The sequence below is a fragment of the Salvelinus namaycush genome, chromosome 26 (assembly GCF_016432855.1).
Source record: "Salvelinus namaycush isolate Seneca chromosome 26, SaNama_1.0, whole genome shotgun sequence".
Lineage (NCBI taxonomy): Eukaryota > Metazoa > Chordata > Actinopteri > Salmoniformes > Salmonidae > Salvelinus > Salvelinus namaycush.
This window is the reverse complement of record NC_052332.1, coordinates 16,712,337-16,721,880: the sequence shown is the minus strand read 5'-3', so window position 1 is coordinate 16,721,880 and position 9,544 is coordinate 16,712,337. Positions and strand designations below refer to the sequence as shown.

The 9,544-nt window shown below is 39.7% G+C and overlaps 1 protein-coding gene across 1 annotated transcript; it reads right to left on the bottom strand.

Annotated features, from left to right (window-relative positions):
• Nucleotides 1-1,686: 1,686 nt before the first annotated feature.
• Nucleotides 1,687-8,523, bottom strand: LOC120021293 (exosome complex component RRP4-like). The gene is made up of 9 exons (XM_038964990.1): nt 8,369-8,523; nt 4,025-4,126; nt 3,774-3,819; nt 3,580-3,669; nt 3,303-3,368; nt 2,994-3,062; nt 2,696-2,872; nt 2,347-2,475; nt 1,687-2,093 (listed from the first exon to the last, which is right to left on the bottom strand). Exons 1-9 carry the CDS (start codon nt 8,494-8,496, stop codon nt 2,013-2,015), a joined length of 888 nt encoding a protein of 295 aa, XP_038820918.1. The 5' UTR covers nt 8,497-8,523; the 3' UTR covers nt 1,687-2,012.
• Nucleotides 8,524-9,544: the final 1,021 nt, after the last annotated feature.

Genomic DNA, 9,544 nt, shown 5'->3' with positions numbered 1-9,544 from the left:
ATTTAGAAAGTTGAGGTGACTAAACTGCTTGGAGTAGCCCTGGATTGTAAACTGTCATGATCAAAACATATTGATACAACAGTAGTTCAAATGGGGAGAAGTCTGTCCATAATAAAGCGCTGCTCTGCCTTCTTAACGACACTATCAACAAGGCAGGTCCTACAGGCCCTAGTTTTGTCGCACCTGGACTACTGTTCAGTCGTGTGGTCAGGTGCCACAAAGAGGAACTTAGGGAAATTACAATTGGCTCAGAACAGGGTAGCACAGCTGGCCCTTAAAAGTACACGGGAGCTAACATTAATGATATGCATGTCAATCTCTCATGGCTCAAAGTAGAAGAGAGACTGACTTCATCACTACTTGTTTTTTTAAGAAGTGTTGACAAACTGAATGTACCGAGCTGTCTGTTTAAACTACAAGCACACAGCTCGGACACCCATGCATACCCCACAAGACATGCCACCAGAGGTCTCTTCACAATCCTCAAGTCCAGAACAGACATAGTACTACATAGAGCCATGACTACATGGAACTCTATTCCACAACTGATGCAAGTAGTAGAATCAGATTTTTTTTTAAACAGGTAGAAATATACCTTATGGAACAGCGGGGACTGTGAAGAGAGACACACAAAGGTACAGACACATGCATACGCACACATACATTGTAATATTGTTGTATGGTGGTATTATACATTTTGTATTATAGATATGTAGTGGTGTAATAATGTAATATGATGTGCTGTTTATATGTAATGAAAGTGCCTTAATGTGTTTGGACACCAGGAAGAGTAGCTGCTGCCTTGGCAACAGCTAATGGGGATCCATAATAAATACAAATACAGTTCTCTATAAACTGATGGGTCCTTGGGCGCAGAATGCAAAAACATTATAATACAGTAAATCATTTACAATCCCACTCTAACATAGGTTTCTATTGAGAAACAGTTATAGTTGATTTTCTTCATAAACTAAACAGGAGATAAAATCTTCTGGCTTGACCAGGAAATGCATTTATCAAAAAGGGGATATGCAGGTCACAGGTGGGCCATTTCACCAATTCGGTGCCGTTTGAGAAGTGTAACTTGGTCAAAAGAAGTGTTTGATTTCACCTAATTTAACATTGTCATAAAGAGCAAATGTTCAACTTCCTAAAAACATGTTTCCCATCTCAAGAGTTTAAATAAAATAATGACTATAGTAAGTGTACAGGGTTGACGTTAACCGGATTTCATCTTAAATCAGCCATAAATCCCCTCGTGACAGGGGAAATGGAAGCTGGTTGTGTGCAACAGGGAGTGGCAATTGAAATTGCCAAAACATTTCAAGCCTGTCCATCTATGGGTAACAGGGTTGGCGTGTTATGCACGACCCGGTATGTTTTCCACCACAAAGTACCAGAAAATGGACAAAAGGAGTATAACCAGCTCACCTGATTTTACACTATGATTGTTCAATGTTTTTGAAAAAATATTTTAAAAGGAATAATTTCACCATATTAAAATTAGTTCAGTTCACAGGGTTGACCTTAAATTAAGGGACAGACGTAAATTAATCCCCAATCTTCAGAAATGACTGTTGAAGCAACAAAATGACTAGGGATTTACAACAATGGTGAAACTTGGGAGACATTTTGGGATTAAGTGGGTTGAAATCTTCCTAGAAGTGACACAGGGTTAAATAAGATGCTGAATTTTTACACTTTAGCAAGCCTTTATTCATATAAAAAAAAAAAACTGATTTATTGAATGCTCCATGTGGTCTTTATTAAAGAGCACTTCATTTAATATAACAATTCAAATTCAATATTGGTGTACAATTTCTACTTAAATTATCAAAGGGACGCTAAAGGCGCTTTTCGTGGAATGACCCAGGTATCTTCTGGTTGAGAGTTCAGACCTTGGGCGGGGGTTCAGTCCCTAACACAGTTAAGGCCTTGGTTCCTAGACTTGGAATGCAGGGAACACAAACCTTCCATTGCGACAAGGTCACAGAAAGGTTGCATCTGATACTCTAACCCTCCTGTTCCACCAGTTTCTGACGTGTCACCATCACAATCTCCTCCATCACCTCCGGTTTTAAGATATCCTTGATCTAGAAAGACAGAGAGACAGGTAACTTTATATGCTTTGTAAACACTTTGAAATCTGATGAAAGGTGCTAAAAAGGCAATGTCATCATAGTCATCATATGAATGGCTTGGATGGCTTTAGATTGTGTGTCATGCAAAATGGCTTGCCATCGTGTCCTTTTTAAAAATAATGATCTAACTGAGGCACAATGAATGGAAAGGTTTGCTTCTTTCAGATCCTCTTTCCATTAGCCAGATCAGTACAGACAGCGTTACCTGGTGTGGGAGTGATGACTCGTAACAGTAGAGCACACTGGTGTCATACAGCAGCACCTTGTGTGCCCCCAAGGCCAGCAAGCAGTTCCTTAACCGCGAGATCACCTCCCGATCAGAGAGAGAGACAGGCTGAGAGAGGGAGAGGTTACAGTGAGGTGAGCCGAAAGACAATGTTGAAAAGGGGAAACAGAAGGATTGGGGTAGATAATATAAATCTAGTAAAAGTCAAACAGTTATAAGTCTTGTTGAAAGATAAGTACAAATTCAAGTAACACTTCATATTATCTACATAGAAGTTGGATCCCTTGTATTTCCCACTCGCATCTCTGTAGCCCCAGGCAGCTCTTACCTCCAGACTGGTGTAGTATCCTCCAGCCTCCTCATCCTGCTGTCCTGGAGCGGGGTACAGCCACACAAAGCCATTGTTGCCCAGGATGATGGAGGCCCCACACGGCAGGTTGTGGAAGTGGGTTTTCTGTCTCTTGATGAGAGAGGGAGATAGCTGCACAAGAACTCCTTGCCCCAGCTGATGTGATGTGGTTGCAAATTAATAAGAGAAGAATATGAGGTCAATGATTTTCAATCAATTTAAAAACCATAGAACATCAAAATTATTGATCACACATTGGGTAGTTCATCTTTGCTACCTTTCCGTATTTTAAACTGCGGGTGTGAAGAGAGAGTGCTCCATCCGAGAAAACAGACTGTACCTCTGCCTGAGAGAAGAGCTAGTCAAGGACAATCTTGACCATAGTCACATACAAATTATGAAACAGATAGAAGTTAATGCATTCATCAATGAGAGAATGACCCTTTCTAGTAGACGGTAGAGTAAAAAAAAAGGGAATCTCAAGATAACAAAGATTCCATGTATTTCAGTGTGGTTTGGAGGGTAGGCTGGATATTATGAAGGCAAAAGGGCCCAGGTTACTGGTTAGGGTCAGATCAGAGGATACACTGATGAGGTCCCCCTCCTGAAGGTAGTCTCTCATGGTGAGCTCATCTTCTGCTGACCGTCTCCTCTAAGAAGGACAGATATAGACATAGAAAGATTGATTTATGGTAAGACAAAGAAAGAAAGAGAGAATAATGAAAATAAATATCCAAAGAAGTTTGACCAACAGTGTCATAACAATATGCTTGCACTGGGTGCTAAGAGGAAGAGAGGACCAAGCACACATTTACCCAAAGACACTTCCATATTCCCAGATCTAAGTTGTCTATTCCACTCACCAGCTCTCCTCCGGGCAGATTGACAGAGGACAGCAACAACACAGAGTCCAGTCTGGAGTTGGTCTCCAACTTCCAGCGCTTCTGTTGCACCTGCAAACAGCAGACAAACACTAAGCTCCAACCAGGAGAAGCACGATCACCCCAAGTCATTATTAGCCTTACTGACCGTATCACCACCTCAAACGGAAACATACCTCTGTGATCCTTCCGACCACCACATCTCCAACCTCCCCATTGAACCTGGGAATCAGAACAGATTATGATGGCAAAATTAATCAATAACAAGTCATATAGTTTTTTTGTTGTTGTACATACCAACTTAGACTGTGATACAATAACAGCAGATGCTGCACAATGGAACAGTTGTCTTCAACATAGAGTCAGTAGCTAACCACTGTGGTAAATCTAAGCCTACAGACATTACTGTGGCACCTGGTCCACTTACCTGGTCCTGAGCGGCCGTACACAGATGAGCTTATTCACCCTCTCCACCTCTCCTGCCACAGAGGCTGTTAGTTTTTCTTCATCCATGTAAGTCCCATGACCCCTAGAATGAAAATCAGTGTGGTCTAATCATGACTCACTCTATATCCACTTTCAATGTCATGTATACTCCGGACTCCGACATTGCTCGTCCTAATATTTATATACTTCTTAATTCCATTATTTTACTTTTAGATCTGTGTGTATTCTTGTGAATTGTTAGATATTACTGCACTGCTGGAGCTAGGGACACAAGCATTTCACTACACCTGCAAGTACATCTGCTAAATATGTGTATGCGACCAATAAAATTTGATTTGAACACAATTCAAATTAACTTGGCAGAAGGTGTATGATTCAATTAAGAGAAACTTGAAATTGTGCAGCAAATATTAACAATAGTATAGTAACCCATATGGAAAAGATTGTTATATGTTCTACCTGGAACTTGTAAGTAATACATATAGCAGTAAATATACTTACAAGATTCATAGAATATTATTTTAATATCTGGGTATGGGTATTTAACATTTAGACATAACAGAAATATTGCATGTATTATATAAAAAACATACAAGAGACATGAAAGCAAAGCATTCTAAGGTCTCACATACATGGGACATACACATTTCAAAGCACTTGCATACCACTGTCTGACGTCATTGAAGCATGCAAGACCACCTCGAGGAGGAAAGCAGGAGGAGTGGTGAAGGAGGAGGAAGGGGAGAAGATGAGAGAAGAGGAGGAGGAGAGGGGAGAAAAGGACAGGAGGAGGGGGAGAATGAGGAATGACTGATAACTAAATAGATTCACTGCTGTTAAGTGGAGATCTCGCAACAATCATACAATCATTCTCACGATAGCACATTGGTACTAGTCTGTGAAAAATATCAAAGCTAAGTGGAGGCGTCATGCCCATAGGGGGCACAGGGGCATGTGCCCCCTCATAATTGTCCTGTTTAATATACATATAGTGGAATTTTTGGTTGTTTTTCTCTGTAATACTACTAGCCACCTGGCAATTTTATGAAGTTGGCTTTAGCTATCGTAGATTGGTTCCCAATATTCTAACTTGCTACCACGAAGACATTTCAGGCTATCAATAAAAAGTTAGAGTAGCTAGCTTGTCTAACTATCTTAGCTGGAATGCCTGCTGGCAAGTAATTACTAAATGTACTGAATAAGACTCACATTCCTTTCCATCTTTTACCCAGATTTCAGCAGATAAGCATATTTAGTTTAATTAAAAAGGTGCTACACATAGCAACCATGATATACTCTAGATCAGGGATGGGCAACTTTGATTGGGGTGGGGCCACACAAAAACAGAACTCATGAGGGGCTGCAGTGGCTTGTAGGTCTGCGTACCCACATCCATAACCCCTCCCCCCATTTTCTGAAATTCTACACATTTTGCCACAGGGCGGAGAGAAGATTTTGCAATTGTATAACTAATTTCATGCAATTCTACTCATTTTGCCATGCGGCATATAGAAATAATTGCAGTTTTAAAGCTCATTTCCTGAAATTCTACACATTTTGCTATAGGGTGGAGGCAAATGTTTGCAGTTTTAATACGATAACTGATGTGTTGGGTGTATTGGTTTTTAAATCTATCCATGATTGTGCACCACAATACATGTCAGAGATGATTTTAAGTTGTGTACCCAGTAGGTCCCTCAGTTCCTCTGGCCTTTTAACTATCCCAAAGCCTAGGACCAAAAGGCATGGAGAGGCAGCCTTTAGTTACCATTCCCCAATCCTCTGGAATAGCCTGCCAGACAACCTGAGGGGGCTGAAACTGTGGACATTTTTTAAAAGCGATCTTAAAAACACACCTTTTTAGCTTTGCTTTTCAGTCTTTTGTATTCTATTCTCTCAACAGTAAAAATCAAGTTTCTCATCCCTGCTCCAGATTTCAGGAAAAAGCTCTCTCATTTCAAAATGCTAAATTCTCCAACTTGACCCCCTCGAGACCACCCCTTTGCCATCCTCACATACTTTGTGCCCCCTCATATTTTTGGGTTGCATGACACCCCTGAAGCTAAGCAGGGCTGGGCTTGGTTAAAACACTGGATGGGAGACCAACGGCATAGCTGTAGATACATTAACTGTCCAGTAGGAGGTGCTGCCCAGCCTTAATCATGGAAACTCATATACAATACAAATACTGTATTTCTTTTAGTAATTGTCATGTTTTTTTATATGTTGACTTATAAAAAACAATGTAAAACCTACAATTAAAGCATTTATTTTGTAGAGGTTACATTCTCAGTACACACTTTTCTTATAATATTCATAGACGACTCATAATGAATATATTTTGGCTCAAATATGTCATACCATATATTTGTAGGAAATGCAGCACAATCAAGTATTCAATTGTGTATATCATATAAGGCATATAATTTAACACAAATACACCACTGACATACACTACCGTTCAAAAGTTTTGGGTCACTTAGAAATGTCCTTGTTTTCCATGAAAACATACATGAAATTAGTTGCAAAATGAATAGGAAATAGTCAAGACGTTGACAAGGTTATAAATAATGATTTTTAATTTAAATAATAATTGTGTCCTTCAAACTTTGCTTTCATCAAAGAATCCTCCATTTGCAGCAATTACAGCCTTGCAGACCTTTGGCATTCTAGTTATCAATTTGTTGAGGTAATCTGAAGAGATTTCACCTCATGCTTCCTGAAGCACCTCCACAAGTTGGATTGGCTTCTTGGGCACTTCTTACGTACCATACGGTCAAGCTGCTCCCACAACAGCTCAATAAGGTTGAGATCCGGTGACTGTGCCAGCCACTCCATTATAGACAGAATACCAGCTGACTGCTTCTTCCCTAAATAGTTCTTGCATAGTTTGGAGCTGTGCTTTGGGTCATTATCCTGTTGTAGGAGGAAATTGGCTCCAATTAAGTGCCATCCACAGGGTATGGTGTTGCAAAATAGAGTGATAGCCTTCCTTCTTCAAGATCCCTTTTACCCTGTACAAATCTACCACTTTACCACCACCAAAGCACCCCCAGACCATCACATTGCCTCCACCATGCTTGACAGATGGCGTCAAGCACTCCTCCAGCATCTCACAAATGTTGTTCTTTGTGATCCGAACACCTCAAACTTAGATTTGTCTGTCCATAACACTTTTTACAATCTCTCTCTGTCCAGTGTCTATGTTCTTTTGCCCATCTTAATCTTCTATTTTTACTGGCCTGTCTGAGATATGGCTTTTTCTTTGCAACTCTGCCGAGAAGGCCAGCATCCCGGAGTCGCCTCTTCACTGTTGAAGTTGAGACTGGTGTTTTGGGGGTACTATTTAATGAAGCTGCCAGTTGAGGACTTGTGAGGCGTCCGTTTCACAAACTAGACACTAATGTACTTGTCCTCAGTTGTACAACGGGCCCTCACACTCTTTCTATTCTGGTTAGAGCTAGTTTTGTGAAGGGAGTAGTACACAGTGTTGTACGAGATCTTCAATTTCTTGGTAATTTCTAGCATTAAATACCTTGATTTCTCAGAACAAGAAAAGACTGACGAGTTTCAGAAGAAAGTACTTTGTTTCTGACCATTTTGAGCCTGTAATCAAACCCACAAATTCTAATGCTCCAGATACTCAACTAGTCTAAAGAAGGCCAGTTTTATTGCTTCTTTAATCAGAACAACAGTTTTCAGGTGTGCTAACATAATTGCAAAAGGGTTTTCTAATGATCAATTATCCTTTTAAAATGATCAACTTGGATTAGCTAACACAACGTGCTATTGGAACACAGGAGTTGCTGATAATGGGCCTCTGTACGCCTATGTAGTTTTGCTTTTCTTTCAGAAACAAGGACATTTCTAAGTGACCCAAAACTTTTGAACTGTAGTGTATAAGGAAAAACACCTTACAGGATCCTTATTACGGATTACTTATTCGATTTTTGTATAAATAATCTTCTGCCATACAAGATTCTTATTTGATTTTCATTATTATTATCCATACGGGACGTCAAGCTGGCTAAATAACCTATGAATGGAGTGAATAGCTACAGTACTGCACAAGTGAAACTTGCAGAGTATTATGCACTAACAAGTGAGACCTGACATATCATGTCAACATCATCATATCTAACGTTAGCTAGCTACCTATCTAAAGCAAATTAGGCAAACAAGCCTGTATTAATATTGATTTACAGTAAAGAGAAGGACAAAAAAAAAAAAGCTCAGACTCAAAATATTATACAATTGGAGCAGCATGTTGACGGATTGTTTACTTGTACTCGTGAGATTCATACTAGCTTGTAGACAGACATACCTCATAAACCCTGTATCTGATGTAATCACATCACCGGGCACAACTAGATCTTTTCCATCCAAAGCAGACAGAGAGGGTGATAACGTTACTTGTTTCCGAAAAGTTGGTAATCTCATGTCCGCAGCCATGTTTTCTGTCTTCTGTAAATTTAAACGGCGCATGTAATTGACGTCATCGGATACTTGGCCATTCAGAATGTACCGAAGCCGATTTCCACAAAATCTAAATAATGTCTCTCGACATTCATTCATTTTATAACTTATTTTCACAATATTTCAAACTGCATGAGTAATAATGTGAAACAGACAATGCATTGCTTTGCAAAAAAAAAACATTGTTTACGTAAGGATGCTAGTTTTCTTTAGTGTCTTGCGCCATCATGTGGATTTGAAGCGATACAACCCACCGAGGGCGTTTTTCATTATCATTATGTGTAGAGGGCAATAAATAAATAACAGAGAATCATAACATTTTAACATGGAAATAGCTGTTCTATAATTCAGCCTACAGTAGTAGCCAATGTGTGGTGTTCAAAGTAGGCCTACATTCCATGAGACTTTCGAAAAGGAAGTGACTGAAAATGTTGTGTTGTTGTTTGATGCAAGAAACCACTTTACAAAATAAAATGCGTTATTATTCCCATACTTTTATTACAGAGAATCAGCCAAATTATGCTACCCTCTGCCTATTGGCTACTTAGCTGTTTCAAGCCTGTCTCAAAATACAACACTGCCCCTTTAAGACAAAAAAAGCTCTTTACCTGACTAGCTTTTGATAGAAATGTACACATTTTGTGCTCTTGTAGGAAAAAATCACTCCCCCATTTCTGACTACAAATGATCTCTAACAGGGCTAATAATTCACTAACTAGCAAAGGATATGAACAAATGTGCACACGTTTTACATGCAGCTCTCGCTTTGATCTCAAAACAAGCCATCTACTCATTACAGCTCATGCTGTAAACACAGTCCAGTTCAAAGGGAACGGCACAGATACATATATGGCAATGGTCTATTTGCATATAGGCCTACTGCAGCCCTGATTGGTTATGCCCCACAGGTCTGTGTAGAGCACGGCCGAGATGTGCATGTCAATGCAATAGAATCCTACTCCGATACTTTCTGCTTACAACAGCATCTCTGGCATTGTTAGTTTTGCATACTCTTGCATAGTTT

What these genes read in the sequence shown, in the direction of transcription:
- LOC120021293 (XM_038964990.1), bottom strand. Translation starts at nt 8,496, where the DNA reads ATGGCTGCGGACATGAGATTACCAACTTTTCGGAAACAAGTAACGTTA. An exon ending in TCAGATACAGGGTTTATGAG is followed by an intron (nt 4,127 to 8,368) that starts GTATGTCTGTCT and finishes TTTTCATTCTAG; the next exon opens with GGGTCATGGGACTTACATGG. An exon ending in GCAGTTTAAAATACGGAAAG is followed by an intron (nt 2,873 to 2,993) that starts GTAGCAAAGATG and finishes ACATCACATCAG; the next exon opens with CTGGGGCAAGGAGTTCTTGT.